The 27,331-nt window shown below is 41.2% G+C and overlaps 1 protein-coding gene across 8 annotated transcripts in view; it reads left to right on the forward strand.

Moving 5' to 3' along the window:
- rap1gap2a (RAP1 GTPase activating protein 2a) overlaps positions 1 to 27,331 on the forward strand; it is a 123,758-nt gene that overhangs the window by 53,874 nt on the left and 42,553 nt on the right. For 2 of the 8 annotated variants that reach the window (XM_033630668.2, XM_033630669.2), the window contains exon 1: positions 15,499 to 16,231. The exons of 4 other annotated variants lie outside the window; for them this stretch is intronic. In XM_033630668.2, coding sequence (XP_033486559.2) covers positions 16,104 to 16,231 — 128 coding nt within the window. In that variant the 5' untranslated portion in view covers positions 15,499 to 16,103. Of the gene's footprint in view, positions 1 to 15,498; positions 16,232 to 27,331 lie in introns of those variants that run through there. 2 more of the 8 variants (XM_033630670.2, XM_033630672.2) reach the window with 1 other exon arrangement.

Genomic DNA, 27,331 nt, shown 5'->3' on the forward strand with positions numbered 1-27,331 from the left:
AGGTTTCCCTGAAATGTTAACTTAAGTATTGATGTTTTTCTCCTTGTCTTGAACTTAAATTTCAGGAATCCCTAGAACATTGCACAAAAGACCTTAGCAACATAAGCAAGGTAAAAAACAAACAAACAAACAAACAAAAAACCTTAAGGTACCTCTGACTCTATCTTAACTGCAGCATGACCAAGTTTATGGTGATAAATTAAAAAAAAAAAAACCTAACACATATAGATTTGACTGGATAAATTTTCAGTGCAATTTCCTTCTACAATTGTTTTCTGTTTCCTGGGACCAAATTTACTTTGTACCTTGTGCTTCTATGATTGCATTCCTCCAGAAGTATAATCTTTTCCTCTGATCAATATGGTTTTCTTGTCTTCTTTTCCTCTGCCATTATTTCATTATCTAACTATAAGCCATCTTTGGGAGAAAGTAGCAGATGTCACAAGTGAAATCTCTTTGAATGCTCTAAATGAGTTAACATTTTTCCTTAACTAAGGAAACCCTTTAATGGATTCTGTGCAACTGTGTAACTCCCTCAGCTAAGGAGAAATTAAGCCTTAAGTGTCATACATAAGGAGAAAACTTAAGGTGTTTTATGCAACCGGTCCCTGGTCCTAAATCAGATTTGAATATTGATTACATACTGACATTAAGCCTGGAATAGCACCTAATCTGCATCACATGAGGTGATCTCCCAACCAAAATCTATCCTTGAGTATCAAACACTCTCCCCATGTAGACGTGACAGTAAAACATTTGTAGTTTATTCTTCCTCAAGCCTTTGATCAGCTTCAACTTAAAAGAGGTAGGATATAAACCTTAAGTGCCATGACAACATGTTGAATGTTCAACAGCTTCAGTGAGACCTTGGTCAATTGTTAACAGACTTGAAGAGAGATCTCTGGCCTTGGTTTTTATGCCGCCACACAGGCAATACCCGTGGCTGGAGGCATAATGTTTTCAGGTTGTCCATTCGTCACAATCTTGTGAACACGATATCACTGCCTGGAGGGTATTTCTTTAAATGTGGCACATACATCCACTTAGACTGATCAGTGTAACGTCAGAAAACATGTTCTTGGCCATGACTCAAGAACTCATGTGCTAATTATGACAAAACTTCACACAAGTGTCTAATAGGGTATAATGATGAGCTGATGACATTTTAGATCCAAAAGGTCAAAGGTCACCTTTACTGTAACACCATTATATTCTGCATAAACCACTTTTCTGGCCGTTATTCAACATCATAACTCAGAAACAGAAAGGGAGACAACTGGTCAGATACTGAATTTGTGACACTGATCTTGAGACTGTGCCTATTGTATAGATCTTCCGTGCTGCCAGGGAAAGATGTGTGTGAAGCGTCCATGTTTTCACAGACATGGATGTGAACTGTAAGAGGAACTTGACTGTTGCATGGAGGCATAAAACCGTGGGACAGTAATTCTAGTTTTTTTTCTTTGTTATTTCCTCCTAAGAAGAGCTATCAATTCAGTTCATCAATTCACCACGTATGAAAACATGGAAACATGTTGTTTCCTAACTGTTGACCTATGATGCTGCCATTAACCCCGGTAAAACTTGAATACCTAGGCTACAACTGAAGAAACAAGTAAACCTGTAATCAAAGCTATGGGGATTGTGTTGGCAAACAGGTTTCTGTTTGCATATCTGACAGATACAGAGCAGCATTAGCATTAATTTTGAGTCCTGTTTCGGGCCACCTGACAAAATTTAAGTCCAATATTCACTCGCCTTTTTAGCTCTGTTTTGGTATCCACCAACTCATAAAGGAAATACCTGGCTCTTATGAAGCTGCTCAACATAATCTCATCCCTCGTCATATTTTGATGTTTGCTCAGAAGCCTCTGTTGTCACTCTAATGACACTGGGGCAGACTTTAGCATTGTTTCTTGATGCAGAAAGCAGAAAGGGTCAGCAGATAGGTTTAGGCAACAAAACTACTTGGTTAGGATTAAGAAAAGATTGTGGTTGGCATCCATCACACGTGACAAAATGCCTTAACAATGACGTTTAGTGTCACACGAGACACAAACATCAGTCTCCTGGGTCAAAGTCCTGCACTTGTTGGACCCACACACCTCCCCTTCTGTACTTAAAGTGAACTTTTACGCCCTTAAATCTACATCCGTTGCTCAGAATGTGTAATAATGACCTAGATAGCTTTACATTGGAGCTGGTTGACAGCCCAGTGTGTCTCAAGTAGACACTATAGTGATGCCAGGGACGCTGCCCAGGTTTGTGTATTTTGTTGCCCTGGGAGTCAAAACAATAAAGTTTTAGGCCGTAAAACCAAAACAACAAGATGAAACATGTTAAAATTCTTACAGTAGCAGGGCTGATGGAAACGGCAAAGTCAGGTGATTATTTTCTGTGTGTCTGACACTACAAGTGAAACCTTCACATTATGGTCAGTGACAAAATCACTTGTTTATATAAAAATACTGATTAGTGCAGCTTTAAGGCACTTTATCCATGCTTCTGACCTGCACTGAACTACAGACTGTTTCATCTATTTGGTGTTACACACACACACACACACACACACACACAGAGAGGCATGCTCGCACATTCACATGCACACGCCATGGTCAGTTGGTGACACAATAATTACAATAGTTGTGGTAATGTGGGGTTGTGTGACATGTTGACGTGCTTGTCGTGTTGTATAGTCATCATGCTGTCATATGCGCTCTAGTTAGTTGGTCTTAACACTCCTGTGACACCTTTTCATCCAGACAACATGATGCATGTGTCATACACGCATGAACGGCACTTGAACCCTCCTCTAGAGCAGTGTAGGGACCTTTTTATACCGCGGGTCTGGTTAAGTGCTGCCATTGTTAAGGTTTTAAGAGAATTAACAGAAAGACAAAGGAGGTGGAGGACAAAAGGGGAACTTATTTTAGGTGGTGTAGGATTATAGCAGCCTTGTGTAAACTGATATACAGTACAGCAACTGGATTATAAAATGGCTAATCATACTGCACATTAGGTGAGAACGGGGTAAGTTGAGCCAGTGGGTAAAACCAAAGACACTCTCTAACAAAAGATAACTCATTACAAGCTGTGCTAGTGGTATGAAGTCGTATACACTTCCTGTCTCCGAAGTGGGCGCTGTTGTCTCTCCACTGTATACCCCCATCTCATTCGGAAGTGTTGTGAATGGATGTGGATGGATGAAATCAGAAGCAAAACAATACAGTACAATTTTAATGTTTGTTCCTTATTTTGCTGCTCATTTTTATCTACTGGTTTAATGCCTGATATCACCTGAGAGTAAAATCATGGCAGTTGTTGCCAGATCTTGCGAGACTGTGATGTTGAAACAGAGCCATGTCTCTGACAAAGTTAATTTTCTCCTGATGTGTTTGTCTGAAAAAATGCCATCTCAGTGTCAGAATGTTTGGAAGGGTTGGAGCTTGTGAAAAATGGGACCAATATTTCCTTTAGTGACTACAGAGTGAAGGAAACGATCATAATCTGTACTCATGTTCACTTTTCTCATTGGTATGAATGGACACAGGGGTGCTGCTAATCTCCTAAAGGAGCAGGGCAATGCCGGAACCCGTGTGACACAGATACAGGAAAAGAATCTAAAGTGGGCCGCCTCGGTTCATCAACAGTCTCTCGTAAAACATAGTTTAGTTAACATTACGCAACCTATCTTAATTAATATAGATACATTTTGGACATTATACATGTTAATTTATGTCAATGAAGCTACAGATAGGATAGAAAAAATGACAAGGAACTACAGAAAAAGACAAACAGAGGCTCAGCTTCCCCAGATGATCTTAAGAGAGCAGCAAGGCAACTGTCAAAAGAGGAGGTCTATCTGGTCTGTGGCAAAGGACCACAAGGTAGACAGAGTGACACTAAACAGGTATATCAACAAAACAAGTTATGCCAGACTAGCACAAGCGCATCAGATTTTTGATGATAACATAGAGTCTGAACTAGCCAGCCACATCAAGAAACCTGCAGGCCAGTGTCATGGACTATCTCCCTTAAAATGCAGAGAACTTGTTTTTGAGTTGGCAAGCAGGAATGGCATTTCTATTACCCCATCTCCATGCTCGTTTTACCCCTATTTTGGACTAGCTTTTTTGATGGGTCATTGTTCTAAAACCATAATAGTAAGATAACTCATTTTAATTCCAATGGGTACACAGCAATCTGAGGAATATATAATAACTATCAAAAACAAATACTTTTATTTTGCAGCAAAGAGTGACTCATGTTACTCTGCCCTCCCCTAAGCATTAGAAATTAGTCGTTTTTAATGGTAGACAGTGCAACCCTTTTTATGTCTTGCACTATGTGTTTTCGTTTGCGTTCTTGCATCCATGTTTCTGGAGTCACATGTTTCCCAGGCACGCTCAAGTAACATTTTTATTGTTCAATATGACATAAAGTATCAAAACAGGGTTAAAATACCCAGAAAACCCTAAAACTGAATAAACCTCAGCTGAGGAAATTTGAAGAGATCCCCTCCCCTCCCTATCTCTGGATATCTGGAGCAGCTATAGGAGCTTTAGGTGGTTAAAAAGGCAAAGTTATGCATCCAGGCTCCTAATAATAAGACAGCCATAAGCGAAATATAACCCTTGATGAAATTTAAGACCTTTCAGGCTCTCTGGCTTTTTCCCCAAAGCTAATAAATGAAAGCATCAATGTCTATGTTGCTTTTCATTAAAAACCTCGAAGAACCAAAATCCTCTGATCCTAGGCATTAAGTGTCACTTGTAGTTGCATAATGGATCTTATCAAATTACTCTGCAGCATAAGTTGCTTATTCTACCACTTTACTGCACACACACACACACACACACACATATATATATATATATATATATATATATATATATATATATATATATATATATATATATATATATATAAATTTTACAAAAAAATGTGTGTGTGTGTATGTATATATATATGTATATATATATATATATATATATATATATATAAAAACATGTGAATGTAACAGTTAGGGTTTGAGGAGAAATAGTTAGAGAAATATACTACAATGAAAAAGAGGCTCATCCGCTGCTGCCAATTGTGCACACTGTTCACCACTGAGCTAAACTCATTGCTTCCCATGTCACTTATATAATATACAGGCGTGTATTTGGGTACATGTTTGTCTGTGGGTGTGACCATGTTATTTTATGTGTTCATTATTTATATAAGAGCAATTGTCCTGTCTCGGTACGGTGTCTGAGTAATAACTCACTTCTGTTACCTTGCCTGAGATAAACAGACAGCATGCTGCAGTAAAGTTATCTTCAAGTAATAATCCACCACCCTCTGTGGTTTGTTTGCCGCTCTGTCTTTGATATGGTACAACAGTGATTCATGGAGCTTTTACGTTTAAAAACAGCTGTCACGGAGGTTTGGGAAAATCCTCTATCACACGGTGATGATTCATTTTATGTTGCCTGCAGAGGAAATGGGTAGTTAGCATGAGAGGCTACAGCTGCCGAACAAATAAGAGCGCCACCCAGAGACACTCAAACCTTATTAGCAGAAAAACAAGGCAAAAACACAACAGCATAATTAGATGGAGGAAGGCAAGTGTGCTGAAAAGAAACAAGGACGTGTCTGACTAAACATGGACTTTGCTGTCTCCTTTTTCTCTGTATTATCAGGTGAAGTACATTTCTTATGATTTTATGTGTGCATTGTGCATAACTTTGGTTTTTAAAGTCAGGAAAACAAGACTGCTGGATGTGAAGCGACTTGGTCAAATGGCACCAGACATTAACTTGACTTTAAACTGAAGAACAGAGGCGATCATAAGAATTTGCATCTCTGTACAAAACCATGAATCCAAAGTGAAGAAAGGAAATTTCATTGAAGAACAGTGAACCAAAGTAATTGCTCCCTCATGCCAAACATTACACACGTGTACGGGCAAAGATGAAGCTTTTTGTCCGTACTTTAATTTGGTATGTGTTTTTGCACATTTGTTGAAAGCTTACGGGTAACAAGCAAATGGAGCAGTACCATCAGATATCATGGGGGCAGTGTGGCGTAGTTCAAGCGAGACATGACTGTAGGACAGAAAACATGGTGGAATGGGACGAAAAGGTAAAATAGTGAAAAGAATTATTTGTCCACATGTTGCGATGTATTTAATGGCCTCTCAGACCACCACTGTATGCAGTGTTGCCTTAGTTAAAAGGTACGTTATTACAACTTCCTCAACTGTCGCCAAGTTTGTTGTTGTCAGAAACGTTTGCCTCTGCTCTCCAGTGCCATCTAGTGGATGTATCTATGACAACATAAAGGATGCATGGAAGCATGTTGGCAGTGACTGTCACAGTGTTTGAAATGAACAGATAGACTAGAATTTCATTATTGTCCACAAATCCCAATGTCAACAATGTGTTCGTCCACTTCTCTAAAGTTAACAACTTTCCCAGGGATCTTTGGCCCAAGGCCTGTTTGATTTAAATGCAATCCAGTCTCAATCCTAAATCATCAAAATCTGGCACTTGGGCAGGGACATGCGGCGTCAGTTACTGGCGAAACTGTCCTTTAATGTCTGCACAATACGCAGCTGGCCGCCATCATAGTTTAGGGGCTTGGTGGTGTCAGGGGGAAATGCAGCGGGACATAAACGAAAGTAAAGGCAGGGAAAATCTGAGTAGGGAGGGTGGGATTGGTGGTGGATGGGTCCAACAAACACCAACTTTCACTCGGGAGAACAGTGTTTGTGTTCTGTGAGATTCCAAAGCCAAACCATGTGCTTTTGTTGCCTAAACCCAACCATCCGTGTTAGCTGTTGGAGGAAAAAAACGTCAATTTGGGTTGTTGTACTGACGTAGTGCTTTTATTTTGAAAGAGACTGTATGTAAATGGTAACTTACCTGTGATAACAGAAGTGTATTTTGAAAGAAGACAATGCATGTAACAGGCAGAACTTAACACAGCATCCCAGAATGTCAATAACCAAGGCACCCAGGGTACCTTTTACGTCGTATCTGGAAATGGAAGGCCCATGACCAAACGTCGATATGTGAAGAGGTCAGAGTGAGAATGTGTTGGTAAATGATGTAAATTTTTAAAAATGGATCACAAATATATATACTGTCACTTAAAAAAGAAAAAAAGTCCTAAAATAGGGACAAGGGAATTTGTTTGGGACTACTTTCAGCAGCGGATTAACGCACATTTAGTGCTCTAGTAAATATTTGGGGCAGCAGCACTGTGTATGAGCTGCTGAGACAAGATAAACTACAGCATGTGTGTTAATGGTAATGAGGGAACATATCACCCACTGCAACCGTGTGGCTCCTTAATGTGTTTTTAATAGTTTTGGGATGACAGCGGAGCTCTGGGGCACAGAGGAAAAAACTAATAAAACTTAAACAGGCATTGCTTGTTTGAAGGATCAGTTTGTTATTAATTTGGTCTTTTCACTATTCTTTGTACAAACAGTAATGTTGCCCTTCCACAGTGCATATAAAGATATGGCATTCCTTGCTGGAACCATACGTCTAATTTTAGCTGTGAGAGCAAACACAAAAGGCCACTGCTGACCTGACTGCACTTACACACAACTGGGAAGTTATACTGAATGAGACATGAGTAGAACAGAAAGAGGAAGAGTTTATGATTATATAAATGACTGTGTTGAGTGTTTTATGAATGTATATTGATTGTAAACTCCTTTATAAATCACTTGACAGCCTTTTCTTTAAATCTGTGTGTACACACTTGTTACTAGCGTACCTGCATGAGTATGATTACACTTGTGGATATATCAGTATGCATAAGTGTGTGTCATTGAATTAGTAGTGCACTCTGTAGTTCTTTGGCAAAATGGGCCTGGATTCAAATACTGAGTGGTGGAAAGGAGCAGCGTGTACTTTATGAGGCAGGAGTGTACACAGAGAGGGGAGATAAAAAAAAAGGTGTGATACGAGGTGAGACTAAGTGGCAGATAGGCGTGGATGGGAGGATTAGACTGTAAACTGATGCAGGTAATCAGCTGCAGATAGCTGATTATCTAAATAGAACATGATCAGTGATAACGTATTCTGTCGAGGTAATCACATTTAGATTCCTCTGAAATCCACTGACTGTGCAGATGTTATCATCAAGATGTGAGTTATTAGGTTGGGAGGTTAAAACTTTTGCCTGCTGCGTATACATGTTCCTAACAATTCAGAATGAAGCCTCTTTTTCTACAGAAGTTATCCCTTATCTAGTTTTCCCTACAGAACACTTTCTGACTCTTCTAATTGCATTTTTGTAATCTTACGTAGTTTACTTTGTAATACTGTTGATAAGAGGAAGGGAGAGAGGGGAGGAAAATGGAGTTGAATGTTAGGAGGACAAAAAGGCTGAGATTAATGGAAAATAACAGCAACAAAAGAGTATATAGTATGGCGAGGAAAGAAAGATACAGATAATAAGAAAGCTCTGAAAAGCCTAAGCATGGCCGGAAATATGTGAGAGCCAAAGTAAAGACGGCTTGAGCTGAGTTCTTCATGACATGAAGAGTTAAAAAGCCAAACAAATGAGGCTTTGAAGGACAAAATGATAGAGCAGATAATTGACCCTTCGATAAGTCCCGCCCCCGGACACAAACTGGCCAATCATTATGTGGCATCAGGCCGGCTCAGACCAGGGTCCGATGACAACCACGCAGCTGTGCTCCATTGACTCTAATGCAGTCGTGTCAGATTTCCTTCATTTTCAGGCTGGTTTTGTGGATTTGGAGCTAAATGTTGTGCCTGGTGCACGTCGTGTATTAATGATACTTGTTACCTGGAGAGGTTGGAAAAAGATATATGTTTTTTCCCTGTTCCAAAACCAAAATCAAACCCTGAAATCCTTGCATGTCCAGCGACTGATGTCCAGGTACGGGCAGCGGTATGGGGGTGAAGCCAAACACCATTCATCTGCACACACTGTGATGCCACACAGCTGGTTCAATATCAGCAAAGTTTCCCTTTATATTCATTGTCTTGTGTGGCGATCAGCAGTGATGTGGTGGTTCACTTTTACACTGTGATCTGTAGCCTATAGTTCGGCTTTAGCTTCTAACTATCTTTGTCTTTTTAACCTGTTGTTGCTGCTGAGTCAGTTTGACTTCCTGGATATATCCTTCAAACACAGACTGTAGACCCCTCTGTCTGCTTCTCTCTGGAATCACTGGTTCATTTTTCCAAAAATATGCAAATTCTTTTCAGGGAGTGCAGTTAGTTACAGTGTGGGCTCCATGCTTACTCTGACAGCTTGTTGGACCATCACAAAGGAGCGGACCTTAGCGAAAGGTCAATTGCTAAATGAAGCCAAACAATACATGTCAGACTTTCTCCCTTTAACTAAGGTGAGAAAATACTAGCTTAATTTCACCAAAGTGACACCAGCACCAACACACCAAGGGTGGAATTTCTTTGACCAGCTGGTACTGACATGACAAACAGAGACTCAGTACATGAGGACTATCCACGTCTTTAAAAAACCTGTCACATATTGGATCCAGAACACAATGGAATACACAAAGGAACAAAACACAGAATAAATTATGTTTAGAAAGCAATCAAAGAAAGTAAAAAACGGCCTGTAAACGCGCAGTGCACACAGTTTTGCCTTGTAGGGACAGTCACGTCAAAACGCTGCTACATCAAACCGAAATACCAACACTTGAATGTGAGTTTTTCTTTTCCAACAAATATAATCAAAGTCTGCACCACATTTAAAACACCACGAAACACTGTAAGCAAGACGTGAAGTTCTTGTTCCCAAAGCACATAGAACATGTTGAAAGGTACAGAGAATGACATTTCCATTTGATTCATATCACAACATGACTTTTTAGAGTTAATCTCTTATTTATGGTGCGTTTGCCATTTTGGTTTGAACTTTGTTGTTTCTTCATAAACACTGGACACGTGTTTCTGCCCTTAACATTAACAGTTACTGCAAGATGGAGCTGAATATGTGGTGGTACACATCTGCAGAAAGTCACACACACACACACACACACACAGATTCAGACACACACACACAGATTCAGACACACATCATACCGACAACTATAAGGAGATTTCACATACGAGTGTCATGATGAGTTGTTTTTCTATTACACTGAAAGAACATGGAGAATTGAAAAAGGGGATTGAACTGGGGATGAAAGTGGGAGAGTGTGTGTGTTTGTGTGTGTGTGTGTGTGTTTGTCTATGTGTGTGTGTTGGGGGATAGAGCAGTTACTCAGCAGCAGTTGTGAAGGTCATTTTCTCCAACTGACTTGCAATTGGGTCAAACATTTTGTGTGAGTTAGTGTCTGTGTGTGTCTGTGTGTGTGTCTGTGTGTGTGTGTGGGTGTGTGTGTCTGTGTGTCTGTGTGTCTGTGTGTGCGTGTCCTGTAATAGAAAGAGCTGCAAAGAGAGGTGACGTTGGTCGACTGGCATCTGTTTGTTTGGGAGACACTTGAGAAGCTGTGAAGTGACAGGGAAGGCTGCTTGGCACCACTCAGACGCACGTGTGTGTCTGTGTCTGGTTTGTGTGTGTATGTTGGCAGAGAGCAGAGGGAGTTTGTAACTGTACCATAGACTGTATAAAGATGGACGATGCTTCTCCACTTCTCCCACTGTACGAAAATGAAGCCAAAATATCCCAGATATGGCCGGTTGGCGCAGTAGCGATCTCTGCCAGCATTGAGTTCCCGCCCAAACACCCGAATCACCAAACGCAAGCAGCGGAATTGATACTGAGCACAATGATTGGCACACACAGCTGTCAGTCATGACCTTAACCCCCCTCTTTTTTAACACCAAATAACCACTTATTTGTGTTCATTATTATAACCAACCTTGTCAGACAAACAGTTGGTTCAGATTGAGGTCGGAACATGTTCTCACCACAAACAAACTGCACCAGAGACCACGTCTTCAAGAAGGTCTCGGTCCGGTTGTTTTGGTGCATGTGATTGCTGTGTTCATACCTGCCCGAACAAACCACACTTAGGGGGCAAACAAACTTGAGTTCAATTGAACCAAACCAAACAGAGCAGCTGTGAAAGCACCCTCAGTTTGGCCCATATCCCATCTGCTAACATGGAGGGGGCGGGGTTTGTGACCTATACTGCAATTGAAATGTTTTGGCTGTACTTTTGGGGAGCTGTCATGTCATCCATCTTTATACAGTCTATGATCCATACATGAAGCACATGTTAACCCATCATCGATTATTCTCTCAACTTTTAAAACCAGCATGCCATTTTGGGTTCTAGTCGGGCTATGATGCAATACAATACAAAAGAAAGACAAGAGCATTATTTCTGTTTTCCAGCCAGAGACAACACTTTTTTTTTAATATGTCATAAAAAATTTGGCCCCAATCGTACGCTGGCACACATGGGTGCCCAGCCTTCTCCATAGGTGCTTCAAGCACCCACAAAATCTCCGCCTATGACACTGAATCTCAGTAAATGTACCTCCAACCACTAGTACACTAGAACATACATACACCATAACTGCTCTGAATGTTTATTCAAGCTCAGAGGTAAACTGGTACACCTCAGTGTATCTCACGGGAACAATGTGACACCTGTGGGCGTGTGTGTGTATGCGTGAATGTGTGAGTGGGAGAACAAGGGGAGGGGGTTGAAGGAGAGTGAGTAGTGTTTGTGTGCCTCAAAGTGAATAGATACAAGTGTCTTATTTCCCCCCCTTGATGACGCACAATAGGACCCAAGTGAAATGGCCAAGTTGCTCTTAAGTGTGTGTGGGAGGGAGAGAGAGTGAGTGTGTGTATGTACGTACATGCATGTATATGTTTTTTGCAGTCGATCTCTGGAGGACGTTTGATAGTCCAGTTGTTTGTTTGCCTCCGCACAAGAGTTTGGAAAATCCTCAGGTGGCTTTGAGCGAGGGCGCCATGATTGCAGATCGTGTCAATCAAAAATCACAAACTGCAAGTTTTGGAAACAAATTCCACAAAGGGCAGCAAGCAAAAATCTAACAAGCCTTTTCTCGGGCGGGTGTCAAGGGGATACAGCCTTGGGGGTCCTCCGGGCAGATCTTTTGGCAGCTGTCTGGTTGCTATGGCGTTGATCACACACAGGAAGAGCAATGCACACAAGGAGAGAAATTAGACCTTCCCTTCAATTGTTGTTTGTTGCAGTTGTTTCCCCAGCTTAATCTATACCCTGGCTGCCATCTAAAGCCTCTCATCTACACAGATGTCTTTGTTTCTTGTCTTGAATGATGCATTTCTCTAATTATCCCCAGTACAAGGAGTCAGAGGCACTCCATTTCAGCTCTCGACTAGCATTAACCCCTCCACTGTTGTCACTACTGTCACCCAGACGAGGTGCACCAGATGTGCTACGTGATTCACTGTGAATGTTTCCCCTGCTTCAGGCTTTTATGTTGCTTGTAAAGTTTTATGTCTGTGTCCTTGTCTGTCTACGGAGTTTTATACTCGCTGCCACGTGAGAATCTCATAATTCATAATTCACATGGCTATCTTTACCTTGGATTGAAAGATGATGTTTTTATGTTGGGGATATTTTATGGTTCACGGAAATATAGAAACCCTTTCAAACATGAACGCTTTTAGAGAAATGAGGAAATCAATGCAGAGTAGAAGCTGTTTAATAAGATGGATGAAAGGTAACTGTAAGTTACTGTAATGAATGAAAAAAGCATTTTTGTTTAAAAGAAAACAGAGTGACTATATCTATTTAAAACTATAAAAAGGTATATGTGTTTCTGATACCAGTGCTTAAAGTAGGGCTTTGACATTTTGGGAAATACTCTCATTCACTTTCTTACTACAAGCTAGATGACTCGACGTTGCCACTCTCATGTCTGTCTGTGAAGTGTGAAGCTGCAGCCAGAAGACGGTTAGCTTAATATTAAGACTGGAAAAAATGGAAAACAGCTTGCCCCGTCAAAAGATGAATAGCCCCACCAACGGGTGCCTCTCAAGCTCACTGATTATATCTTGTTTTTTAATCTAAAACCCACAATGTAACTCAGGCACCAGGCATAGTTTTTATGCCTCTGTGCCTGCAGTAGCCATCGCTGGAGGCCATTATGTATTCAGGCTGTCCGCCCAACTATTCGTCCCATTATCATGAACACAATATCTCAAAACCACGTTGAGGGAATTTTGGCACAAATGTACATAAAACTTATTTGATTTTGGTGGTCAAAGGGCAAAGGTCAAGGTCACTGTAACCTCATCTGTTTCATACTTGTGAATGTAATATCTCAAAAACACCTTGAGGGAATTTCTTAAAATTTGGCACAAATGACCTCTTCAAACTGATTGAAATGTTTTTTGTCAAAGATTGAGGTCACTGTCACCGTGCATCGGTTCCACGCTTGTGAATGAATCACGAGAAGGCCTTTGAAATTTGGCACAAATGTCCACTTTGACTCAAGGATACACTGATAAAGATTTGGTTGTTAAGGCCAAGGTCACTATGACCTCAAAAATCATGTTTTTGGCCATAACTCCAGAATTTATTTGTTGACTTTGACAAAATTCCACACAAATGTCTAATAGGATAAAACGATGAAGTGATGACATTTTATATCCAAAAGGTCAAAGGCCAGTTTCATAATGGTGTGCAAAAACATTTTTTTTGGCGATCATTCAACATCATAACTCAGGAACAGAAGGGGGGACACTTATCTTGGGTGCACACCTTGAAACTGGACTGACTGTTCTGTGCTGTCAGGGAGAAGATGTTTGTGAAGCATCCATGTTTTCACAGACATGTACAGTATTTAACTTGTTACTGCAACCTGACTGGTTTACTGAGGCATACAACCGTGAGGTGGTAATTCTAGTTTTAATCTGTCATCCATTAAAAATGGTCACGGAAAGAAATCTTGCACACGGATATGTTCTGTTGTTCAGTTCGCTGTGAATATTCATGGGAGGAAACGTTTACTCTCTCTGCACCCCACTGGAGTTACCTCCCTGGCTGTTGCCACTCTCTGCCTGCGTCATGCATTTGGCACCACGGCTACCTGAAGGGGCCGAGCTGTCCTCCCTCTCTGTCTCCACACTGTTGCACTCTCTCTCTCTGTGTCTATGTGTGGTCTTCATCTGCTATTACATCCTCTTCTTTGTCATGATCATCCACCTCAATCTTCCTGTCTGATCTGTTGAAAGTAGGCTATCTTGGTTATGAAACGATAATGTGCAGATGTCTGTCTTGCAAGTTATGCCACATCTTCTGTGCTGCTTCTTTGTCATAACAACTCACTAAAGGCTTTTGAAAGAAGTGAAGAAATGCTGAAAACTGAACCTGTTCCAAAAACTTTAATGACAAAGAGAGTTAAATGTGATCAACACAACGTGAGGTCGTATTTAATTTTTAGAACTGCAAAAGTTTTGGACGAAAAGTATGGACTTGGTTGGCAACGAAGCGAATCGGTGTATTTCCCAGAATGTCAAACTATTCCTTTAATGAATCCAGAAACCATCCAGACTACAGTAATTACACAATGACCAAATGAAAGAGCAAAGGACTTAACAATCCTACAATGAACCAGCTTGGTTCAAGGAAGAAAATGGGTGAAGATATTATGTATAAAATTTTGATAATGCTTACTAATGCTAGGAGAATCAATGCAGCTTGTGAGTCAATTAGCTATCTATTCACTCAGTTGGTTAGTTCACTAACAGAGAGGAGGAGGAACAGGTGGCTCAAAATGAAGCAGAACGCTGTAGATCGATTTATTCTGGGAAGATGACTACTTTAGCTCTGTTTATTGACCTGTTACTGAAGAGGAAACAGGCTCTAGCTGGAGTTACAGAGAAGCACTAGCTTAGTTGGCTGTAAATTTGTACGAAGAACGAGAAGCATGCAGACAGTTTATTAGTGGGAGGAATACAAACGGAGGTTAAGTGGAGAAAATATGTGGCACGACAGGATAATAGCAGGCAACCAATGAAGAAACTGGGTGTAAAAAATGTGTCATGTATTTCCCTGTGTGTCTGTGCGCATGGGAGAGCATGTAAAATTTGTTAAAATTCTAATTTTTTCATGTGTTCATGTGTCATTTAATCTGTTTTCAATTTGTGAGGTTACATTTCAATTCCAATGTCCTTGGCAACGGCATAGCAGGCAATAGGCTGATAAGCCTGTTTGAATTGAGATTTCACACTGAGGGACTGAGTGTGTGTTTATGTGTGTGTGTGTGAGAGAGAGAGAGAGCGAGAGAGAGAGAGAGAGAGAGAGAGAGGGTGAGTAGGTGTGCATACATGTGCCTAGAAATGAAATCACAAAATCAAGCACTGATAGAACAAGGTCAGGGAGATTAATATAAAATGATTAACAAGGTAGAAACAAGGACAGGGAGAGATAGGAGGAGGTATACAGTAGAGGAGGAGAAGGCAGTCCTAGTACCAACTGCAGCCTATCAGACGGAGGAGGGCGGGGCTCAGCAGTAAGGAAGGAGGGAGCAGAGCAGCAGCAGACACAGAGGGAGAAGAAACAGAGCATGTTAGAGAAGGAGGGAGAGGTAGGGAGGTAGAGGTAGGTAGACAGAGAGATGCAGTGCCACAGCGTATGTGTCTGCGAGGCTGTCAGTAGCGCAACCCTTCATCCTCTCGTCAGGGACCATGATTTGCTGTGGAGCTGCGATGCACAGATTCACTGCAGAAGCAGGGAATGCAGATAGAAGTTCACCTTGAGCTGGAGTCCAGCCGTGCCACTCTGGACCTCTGGGATTACAAGAAATGCTCATTGATCTCAAGATCAGAGATATAATTGGACCTGACATCCTGCCAAACCAAAAGTGGCTCCATTATTTTTAACTTTTGGATTACTGACTTTAACCAAAGCATCTGACAGAGAGGCTCTCAACTGACAATCCAGGGCCAAATCAAACAGGTACCTGGTTTGGGTGAAGTTTACCAGCTTGCTCCAAGCCAGACAGCATACAGAACCAAGACACCCACAGGTCACGCTGGAGTCCCGCAAAGCCACCACCAAGCAGGTTCTGCATCCCAAGGACCCTGGAGCTGGCCTGACCTTGGACCGTCTGTCACCTGAACCCCTCCTGGCACCGGCAGAGACGTCCAGCATGTCTCAGACCGGAGGACGGTACCACAACAAAAAGGCTGGCATTCGGGCCGCAGTGATCCTGATCGGACTCCTCCACAAGTCTCGCAAAGCCAAGGAGAAGGAGAGGGAGAAAGAGGAGAGTGAAGGGTGGGTGAAGTTTGTCCCATTGTGTCATCTGATGAGGCAGGCATGCTGAGTGGATGTGTACAGCTGAGGGACAAGCAGAGAGTCAGCACTGCAGTGTTGAGTTCAGATTATGAGGAAAACTTTATTAGCTTGCAATGTCTTTGTTATTCCAGGGGAAAGGTGTACTTTGTGCTCTTTACGGTTCAATGAGTTTGCATCTGCAGTTTTATAATAGGCCTTTTTATTAGAGTGCCCGTGTGTGTGTGTGTGTGTGTGTGTGTGTGTCTTGTGTCAGTGGAAATGACAGACAGGGAAGATATCGAGGATTGTAGGTGAATAGAGGAGTGTTGTGAGTGCTTTTGAAGAGCGAATAAGAGAGGGAGTAAGGACAGCAGCAAGGCTGTGGTGGGGAGAGACAGGAACATGGAAAAAGAGAGGATGAAAAGCGTTAAGAAAGAGAGATGGATTGAATGAAAAGGAAAAGATGCAGAGCAAAGGTCACCCACTTACCTATTTATGTATTTCTATGTTTGGTTCTTAACAGTTTTTGCAGTACACACAAGCATCATGGGCACTTGTTGATGCCTGCAATGCTGATGAAACAGTTTCATTTTTGTAGCACAGGAGCAGTGTGAACACAGGTTCGTTGGTTGTTAAACTGGCTAAGAGTTCAATAGGTGAGCTGCAAACTGCAGTAGGGAAGAGACTGCAGTATCAGGATTTACTGCCCACAACCCTGCTGTAAATATGAGATTTTAGCAGGTTTTGAAATAAATTTATTATGAACTGTGAAGGCTACAAAGAAAGCAACTAAACCGTTTTTCTCAGTCTCTTGAGGACCTTTAGGCAGATTTTTTTTTTAATGAAAGGAATACCAGATTGTGCCTTCAAGAAGACTTCCAATGCCTTACTTCTTTAGAAACTGCTGCTGCAAATGCACCTGTGAGAGAATTTCCATTGCACGCTCTGTTTTGTCCAGATCACCTTACTGCTAATACTACCTGAGACGAGTGCAGTCAATATGACCCCTGGGAATATCCCACCTGGTAACAAACAAAAGTGTGGGAGGTTGGCAGGGTCGAGACTGCCGGCACTTCCCCCCGCTAAGCCTCCCCCTGGGTGGACCTGTTTTCGGCCAAGCTAACATAAGCAGCCATACACATACAGTTAAAGTGGAATCAGAGCAGAAGGTTGCAGACTGAGTTTGACTATTCAGTGTTATTATGGGGAAGGATATGCACAGTGTGGTGTTGGATAAGTGTATGTGTATGTGTGTGAACATCCGATATGGAGCACTGAACGCACTTTGCTGCTCTGTTCTAATGGCCTGGACCAAAATAGGCTACATCGAAATAGACTGTAACTTACTTTGCAAATGCTGATAAGTTTATCTGACCTCTGTGTGTTTGTGTGTCTGTGTGTGTGTAGCGTAAAATTAACCCCTGGAGGTTAGGCTGGATTAGCAACCACGCAAATAGGGCAACTGCCACAGACTCCCTGGGGCCCTTAAATGCTGCAGGTTTAATGTGTGACAGCTTGTTTGTGGTAATTTGATTAATTGTGATTTAGTCCAGATACCTGCACCACTAAAACAGTCGTCAGCTGACATGATAAAGACCTGTAACATTACCTAATTCTGTATTGTGTGTATTTAATTAAATTAAGTGCCACAGCAATCAGCCAGGTGGTTCTGCAGCATACGATAAGTGATTGGTTCTTGTGGCTCTGGGCAAAATATATATTTAACAGCAACAGGGTACATACACAGTGAATGCCAAGAGAGGATGATCAATGGGGTCCAGACATGTCATTTTTGCCCCAAGGCCCTCTAGTGGATTAATCCAGCCATGCTCTGAGGCTGTGATCATCTGTAAATGCAACAACACTGCACTGTCACACAGACACAGCAAAAACATGCACACAAACACTATTTTATACAGGAGTACTTTTGTGCATGTTTTCCACATGCTCACAGTGTGATTTATGATTTCGACTCTGCATGTTATTGCCTCATGTCAAATGACAACAATACAATCATGTCTGGGCAGCAGAAATACCCTGAGGCGCTGCTACAACAATATTCTGCTGTTGTCATTCCCATCGCTGTGGCTGTGTCACATAATGATCGAGGCACAATTGCCGACAGTTTTAAGTTGTCTTATTCCAAACGACAGTCGTTATGTGCATGATTGCAGTCCTTTCAGACGTTTATCACTGGTGTTTTTCTCAACATACAGTACAGGCCAAAAGTTTGGACACACCTTCTCATTCAATGCGTTTTCTTTATTTTCATGACTATTTACATTGTAGATTCTCACTGAAGGCATCAAAACTATGAATGAACACATGTGGAGTTATGTACTTAACAAAAAAAGGTGAAATAACTGAAAACATGTTTTATATTCTAGTTTCTTCAAAATAGCCACCCTTTGCTCTGATTACTGCTTTGCACACTCTTGGCATTCTCTCCATGAGCTTCAAGAGGTAGTCACCTGAAATGGTTTCCACTTCACAGGTGTGCCTTATCAAGGTTAATTAGTGGAATTTCTTGCTTTATCAATGGGGTTGGGACCATCAGTTGTGTTGTGCAGAAGTCAGGTTAATACACAGCCGACAGCCCTATTGGACAACTGTTAAAATTCATATTATGGCAAGAACCAATCAGCTAACTAAAGAAAAACGAGTGGCCATCATTACTTTAAGAAATGAAGGTCAGTCAGTCCGGAAAATTGCAAAAACTTTAAATGTGTCCCCAAGTGGAGTCGCAAAAACCATCAAGCGCTACAACGAAACTGGCACACATGAGGACCGACCCAGGAAAGGAAGACCAAGAGTCACCTCTGCTTCTGAGGATAAGTTCATCCGAGTCACCAGCCTCAGAAAGGCTGTGTAAGGGCTATTTGACCAAGAAGGAGAGTGATGGAGTGCTGCGGCAGATGACCTGGCCTCCACAGTCACCGGACCTGAACCCAATCGAGATGGTTTGGGGTGAGCTGGACCGCAGAGTGAAGGCAAAGGGGCCAACAAGTACTAAACACCTCTGGGAACTCCTTCAAGACTGTTGGAAAACCATTTCAGGTGACTACCTCTTGAAGCTCATGGAGAGAATGCCAAGAGTGTGCAAAGCAGTAATCAGAGCAAAGGGTGGCTATTTTGAAGAAACTAGAATATAAAACATGTTTTCAGTTATTTCACCTTTTTTTGTTAAGTACATAACTCCACATGTGTTCATTCATAGTTTTGATGCCTTCAGTGAGAATCTACAATGTAAATAGTCATGAAAATAAAGAAAACGCATTGAATGAGAAGGTGTGTCCAAACTTTTGGCCTGTACTGTATAGGCATCCATTGTGGCAAGATATTTCATGTCCTTAAACCTATTCTGACAGTGAGTACGAGGAAAAGTGAGTTATAGACTGACAACATCATAACAGGGATTGCTTTGCATGGAATGCTCGAAAAAGAGTGTTTATTGAGTTTTTACCACCTGACTTTGCAGCACAGAGTATGTGACAATTCTTTTTTACACTTTTTTTGTTCACGTTTTTTTCTGCCTTCACACAACACACACACACACAAGTACACATGCAAGCATACAGGCATCCAATCTTCTGTATTCCTCTCACTCTTTATCTCTCCACTGATAAAGCAATAATGTATATTTGCCCTCCATTAAGTTGAAACCAGTTGAGGTCTGCCGCTTGTATCAGAATGTTTATATTACCCTCCATGCATTAATGCCAACCACAGCCCATTTATCTCCAGCTGCAGACCTGTTTTTCCTGTGTGTATGTGTGTGTGTGCTTGTGTGTGAGATGTTTGTCCCATAGTGCGTGTGGTTTCATATGCATGAGGTGTGTTGAGGCACTTCTTACACAACAAGTGCCTAAGTGGTAATGGTTACATTTCCCTGTCGGTTTGTGGTGTTGTGGTGCAGTCGTGAGGTTAGAGAGAGAGATTGTATGTGTATATGTGTGTGTGTGTGTGTGTGTGTGTGTGTGTGTGTGTGTGTGTGAGAGAGGAGACAGACTCATTTATGATGCCAGAGTGTTTTTGAGACCTAATCTATAATTACAGCATGGGGCTTTCTGTTCACACTGTGTTGCCCCCGTTTAATATTAAAAGCTTCTAATAGCAAAATTGACACAACGTTACCATGTAACAAGATGGCATGCTATGTTACATGTATTTTTATAAGGCGTGAAATACAGTATAGGTCCAATACAATGTCAGAGTCATTTTGAGACAGACATGCACCTGTTTTGCACATTTCAGTATCTGATTATTTCTTTATGACTGCATTGGTCTGGTGGCACATTACCTACTGTTGATTATTCTGAGTTGGACAGTAATGGCACAGGAAAAGGCCTGACCTTCACTGTAAATTAAAGGTTTGAGGCTCACGTACACTGCATTAAGTGCTTCACTGTACAAGACGGATTCACTGACAAATAAGCAGAAGAAAAAATGTCCAGATGTAGAGATGAACCGCTAACCTTCTGTAAATTAAGCTTTAGTGCTGGTGACTATAACTACAGAGGGCGAGCAGATGCTGCACAATAAAAGCCCACATAAATTGTGAAGGCTGAAATGCTTAACAGGAAAAGGTTGCAGCAGGGGCATTAACAGGATGTGGATGTAAATTGGTTATGCTGTAGTTTAATTTACTGGTACATAATGCATTTATAAGGATACATGTTGTGTTTTGGTCTTGGTCTTGTCTGTTTCCCTTGTGCCTTAACAGAATGGGGTTATGATGCAATGCTCCTCTATGACTCACATCTTTCAGTTACATTTGTGAATTATGGATACTCTTTTTAAATGACCTGTGAGTCATCACAGTCAACTTAGCCACTCATTACCAATGTTTAATGATTAAAGTGGTTATCAGCATCATAGATATGAGTCCAACCCATTAAATACCCATTGCCACAGGGAGATGTTTTATTAGCTTTCACTTTTACTGTCATTAGGTTCAGGCTGAGAGACTGCGGTTAGGTTTACAAAAACATGTTTTGGCTTAGAATAAGTTTGATGTTTACTACGTGACATATCCTGCTTGATATAGCCTGCATTACGTTGTTAAAATATCTCAACATTTCCTTTTGGTTTCATAAGGGACACAACGTCTGTCTCCTGAATTCAGGTCCTATGTCTGTCTGACCCATTGAATACCTCTTCTATACATGGATTTTCTCACTCTTCATACCAACATTACATCACCCACCCGTCTCCGTCATTGCATAACAATAAACATGTCCATTTAACCCGACTCGCGGGTGTAGCAGGACCCTGCTAATCCATATCAATGAGGCTGATAACCACGACTAACATCCATTTAATAGAGTGATAACATTCGGACCAGCTGACTTAGCAGACCTCCTTTTGTGCAACTTCATTAGCATTTAATATATTTGACAGGGTCATTTGGGTTTTATTTTTCAGCTGGGAAAAAGTCAAGGCAACCCTTTTTAAATGGAAATACCACTTTATTACAGCCTGTCTAATGGCAAGTTGCATGGACAATTCACATCAGTATTAAAAAAAGAAATCAAGGGAATTGGACCTCCACATCTCTTACACAGCTGCATCTTCATAAACTACTTCCGCCAGCATAGTATTTATATGAAGAGCCTTGATTCCCATATCTAATCAGTAAATATGAGGGTAAAGCCATCAGCAGGTTTAGCTTAGCTTATCACGAAGACTGAACAACAGCTGGCCTGACTCAGTCTTTTATGCATATACACAAACAAGATGTCACATGTTAATTAGTAAGCTTCAGGGGTGCAGTGAGTGGAATTACAGACATGGCAGTAGTATCAATACTCTCATCTAACTCTCAGCAAGAAAGTGAAGAAATGTATTTCCTGACAAACTATTCTTTTATCAACAAAAATCGTAGAAAAAAAATCAAAGATTGCACATTTTGATTCCAGGTCAAGATGTCTTCAAATTGTCACATCCGTACAGCATATATACCAATAGGCAGATAGGCTGGAAGATGACAGGTGTGGTCAACAGTCCAATGTGAATGTGAAGTGCTCCTTTAACCAACAGGTCTCAGTGGCTGTAGACAGTCTCTCCACAAGGTCTTCCTCACCTTCCATATATTATTTACAAGAACACCTGTCAAAGCAATGATGAGACACATAATAAAATGTGCTGATGATTCGGTTGTTAGTCAGCCTACACGGACGGGGTGGAATAAGATCACTGGCTTGTGGAGGAGGACTTTGTGTCATGGCATGAGAAGCCCTTCATCCTTCTAAATGTAGCAAAAACTAAGGACATGAGTATTGATTTTGGAAAGTCGTCCTCTCTGCTGCTTTAACAACTGTTATTAAGTGAGAGGAAATCGAGCTGGTGAGACAAGATGGCACAATTCTGGACAAAAAGCTATGTCTTAAAATCACTTGAGATCTTCAAAAAGTGAAGCAGCATCTTTTCATCCTGAGGAAAATGAACTCTTTAAGTGTTTCTCTGCTTTGATGACTGTTTAATGGAAGGTTTATAGACGTACCTTTATCTTATCTTTATTTACTGTTGCCTGACATGGAAATCTTAGAAGTAAGGGTGAGTCAGACACTGCGAGCAGCTCCATACTTTGTTCTGTTGAGTGAGTTTGAACTCTTGCCTTCAGATCACTGCTAACAAGAGAAAAGGCTGATTGTTTTCCCTATTAATATTCTGAACTTGGAAAACCGTATGCACATTAATAGCTGACCTGTTGGCCTCTTTGTTCACTGAGATATAGCATTTTCCGCGCATGTATTTGTACTTTATACAACTTCACATCTGATAAGATCTTAGTGTTTTTATTTTCCTCTCATAGTTGTTTTTAATTATTTGCTGCAGTGTCAGTTTTGTTTCATCGTCCCAGTTGTCTGATTTGTTCTGTTTTGGTGTTTTAAACCCTGCGTGCATATCAACATTTCCCTTTGGAGTAAATAGATTGATTTGATTTGACAGTTATGCAAGTATCTCAACAGTTTCAGTTCCCTGAAGAGAGAATCTCATCAAACACTAGTCTGTGGTTGATTATATATCTCTTTGAGGGTCCTTAATATGGGGATGTGGAGCTCCAGCAGGGCATAACAAGAGAAATTAAAATGGTCACAAATTGAGTGCTGTCTCCTTGTGAAGAGCGTGGTACGCTTCATAAAATGTCTATATTTTCCAAGCAAGCTCGCTAATAGTGAAGCTCTTCTTGTTAAATTGACCAGCTAAGGATTAGAGCCTCTCATATAACATCCTGTCAGGCTCATGGAGTAACTATGTCCTGCAGTTGTCACGTGACTGTTGAAATGTTTGCGGCTGAACAACCAAGAGAACATGTTACTGTATGTTAGCAGCTGGTTGCAGCTAAAACCCATCCCTCTGACACACAGAGGCATCTGCGCCACTGCAGTCCAGGAGAGGGACATGACTACACACATAAGCACACAGTAAAAACTATCTCTGCTTTGACTTCTGTTGTATAACCGCACATTGATTCAGTCTAATTTGGTAACAAATGGGCAAGGTCAAAGTGACTAATACAATGAACAGCTGGTGGCATTTGGGCTGTAATTGACCATTGGCTGCTGTTGCTACCTCATGCTTTCTGATCTCACCCAACTGCAGATTAACTCAAAATTCTTAGTCATTTTTATGCCTCTGTGCTGGCGACACCTGTGGCTGGAGGCATCGTGATTTCAGGTTGTCGTTTGTCCATCCCGTTCTTGTGAATGCATTGTCTAAAAAAATGCCTCAAAGGAACGTCTTCAAATTTGGAACAAACGTCCACTTGGACTCAACGATGACCTGATTAGATTTTGGTGGTCAAAGGTCAAGGTCACTGTGACCTCACAAAGCATGTTTTTGGCCATAACTCAAAAATTCTTATGCTAATTATGACAAAAAGTCATACAACCAAATGATGAAGTGCTATATCCCAAAGGTCAAAAGTCATCTTCACTGTGACATCATAATGTTCAGTAAAAACACTTTTCTGGCCATTATTCAACAGTATAACTCAGGAATAGTGTCATGATCCTGAGATTTTGTTAATATTATGTTATCTTGTGGACTTTGTTTTGAGGTTTTCTGTTTGTGTTCCTTGTTTCATATTATCCATTCATGTCTTATCTGTTTCCTGTTTTATTTTTTAGATTCTCTCCTCATGTGTCATTGCTGGTTTTACTTCCTGTCTGTGTGTGTTTTCCCGCCTGCTTTCTGTCACACCTGTCTTGTTAGTCCTTCCCTGTTCCCGGAGTATTCCCTTCACACCTGTTCAGTATTAGTCTTGTTTGCTCCACCCTAGTGTTCCCCACCACACCCTTGTTGTTAGCTAATCCACATTTCCCTCCTTTTGCCCGTGTCGTCCTACTGTCTACTGTGTCTTGTTCGTGTGATTCGTTTTCTGTATCTATACCTGTGCGTTTCCCTTTGGTACCTGTCAGTTTGTCTGTGTTCATTTCTTGGTGTCATTCCCTGCTCCATTTCCTGCCTGGTGTCTTGTGTTCCGTTTGGATTTTTTACCTGAGTTCATCGTTTTATCTCAGTTGGCTTTCAGGCAGTTTTGGTTCTTCTGTCATTTGGACTGTCAGTTACCTGCTCTGGATGTTTTTCATCAGTTTTATTCAAGTTTGCTTTTTGTTTAACCTCAAATCCTCCTGCTGCTCTGCATTTGAGTCCTTCTTGCACTGATTCCTGACAACTAGAAGGGGAGACATTTGGTCAGATACAAAACTGGTGACACTAATCTTGGGTTAGCCACTTGAAACTGTACTGATTGTATAGCTCTTCTGTGCTGCCGGGTTGTAAGACGTGCGTGAAGCATTCACAGTTTAGAATTTGTCACTTTTTGCTGCAACATCTACATTTTAAGAATTGTTTACTGTAATGGCTACATATGAGTCTGATCAGACATGGATATAAACCTCAATTGACTGGTTGTGGACACATACAACTGCAAGGTGGTAATTCTAACTGTTATTTTCCTATAGAAATAAAAAACTATCCTTTCTGTAGGTGATCATTTATACCTTTTTTGTGAGGCCAATGATCCTGAACACTTGCTCTTGGAGAGAAAACCTTGTTAGACAGGGCTGAAGTTCTAAAGTACAGTCTTTTGTGCTGCCTTTCTTGACCACCTTACACAGTTTTTCCTTGTCCCGTCCCTTCCCTCCTCTCGCAGTCTAACCCTCCTCCTCCGGCTGTTTAACACAACCACTTTTTGTTCACTGACTCACTCGTATTTCCATCCTCCCCGTCTCCCCCCTGTTTTTCCTCTCTACCCTCAATTACTCCCTCTTTTAACTCCCTCTTGTTCCTCTTATGTGTTTCACTCCTGTTGTGATTGGCAGCTGTGGGGGACTGCTAGTATAGTCTCTCATACACACACAAACATGCACACTTTTGATTGCATGTGTCTTTGCTGTCTGTTTGTACAAATACGTGTGTGTTTGTGTGCATGTGTGTAACAGTAGTCTTGTCTTGGGTGTGTAATGGATGAGATGGTATTGTCTCTAACAAGTGTCCAGAGACCCACCCAAGACGGCCCTATTTACCCAGCTCTGCACAGGGGATTGAGAGAGCTATTTTTAGTCTGCAGAGATTCATTTATTCTTTCTCTCTCTATACCTCACTCTGTGGCCTTCTCTCTTTCAGAGATCTGCCTGACATCCATTCATTCTGCGCCTCTTCCTCTCTGTCTTCATATCTCTCTCCTTTTCTTCAGGACCTTTCTGCTCTGGTGTGGTTATCAGCTAGTCTCAAGTGGTGGACTTGGTTGAGAAGTATTCAGCGTCATGTGACAGATGCTTAACTCTTTTTTTCTCTCTTTTGACTCAAGTCAGTGAGACTAGATGAGACTGGGCAATGATAAAGAGGGAGTGGGTCCCACAAAATGAATAGGATTAGACAGGATTTATGGCATTTCCTGTGATATGACAGAGAGAGCCAGTTGTGCCAGGCAACTACGTTTTTCCCTGCAATGCAGTACTGTGCCAAAGGACAAAGACTTCTGCTGGTTTAAATCAAAAGTTTTGAATCCAGTCGCTCTTATAAATGTATATTTAAATCCTTTATAATAAAATAACACTCTTAAGATGAAGAGAGGATGCACACTCATTTTTTGTCATGCACTTAAAATGGCAGAGAGCATTTGCAAATGACAGAAAAATAAGAGATACCGGTGTGTCTTTCCATGGAGCACCTTTGAATTACATCCAAGGATGCACAAACTAGATATTCTGAAAACATTAAGTAATTGAAAGAGGATCTACAAGACACGTTTTCATCTGTTGAACCCAAACAGGATGAAATTTCTCTAATTGAGGTGTTTTTACTACATTTCGTTACTCACATTGAGCTTTTATTCAGTTGTTTAATGGATCAAAAGGCTCCATGTTTATGCACCTGCTAATGCATTACAGTCACCTAACATTAAATTGACTACCAGTCTTGCCAAGCTATCCAAATAAAGTGAGATTAACTGCATAAAGCACAACCATACACAAACAAACAGACATAATTCAGCATGTGGCCTTTATCAGTGTCTCCCTGCTGTTGGGAAGTAAGTACAGGTAAATGTCTATCAGAGGTCTCTTGGCACCATTTGTGCAGCGAGACACAAAACAGCACTGACATTTCCAAGGCAAGACAAAAGCTGCAGTATGTAACCTTTTACTAGCTTGTAGTGTTTTCCTTTTGGTGTTTAGAATTTAAACTCACTGTCACAGATTCAGTATGTATGTTGTGTATGTGAGTGTCAGAGAAGGTGGTCGTTTAGCCTGTTTGTGATCCTCAAAGTTAGTGTTTAAGTCGATAAATTGGCTGCCATGCCTCGTGGCTATAATGTAATATGTCACAGTGAATCATCAGATCATCCAAGGTAACAAACTTACTGCAAAATTAACCTGGTTTCTTTGGCTGGATCGAAATGACGCACACTCACAGTTTCCTGGGGTGGGACTGTGTGTTCCTGGAGAGGGCGAGACCTTCACTGGTGTCAGTTTAGTCTAACACTTGGATTAATTACAGAAATAATTGAGAGGAGAGGAGAGCTGTGGCGTGCTCAGACTTTTTGGACTTGGCTAGGCAAAGTGGGGAACTGACTGTCAACCCTCCTGATTG

Source organism: Epinephelus lanceolatus, chromosome 4 (genome assembly GCF_041903045.1).
Source record: "Epinephelus lanceolatus isolate andai-2023 chromosome 4, ASM4190304v1, whole genome shotgun sequence".
Lineage (NCBI taxonomy): Eukaryota > Metazoa > Chordata > Actinopteri > Perciformes > Serranidae > Epinephelus > Epinephelus lanceolatus.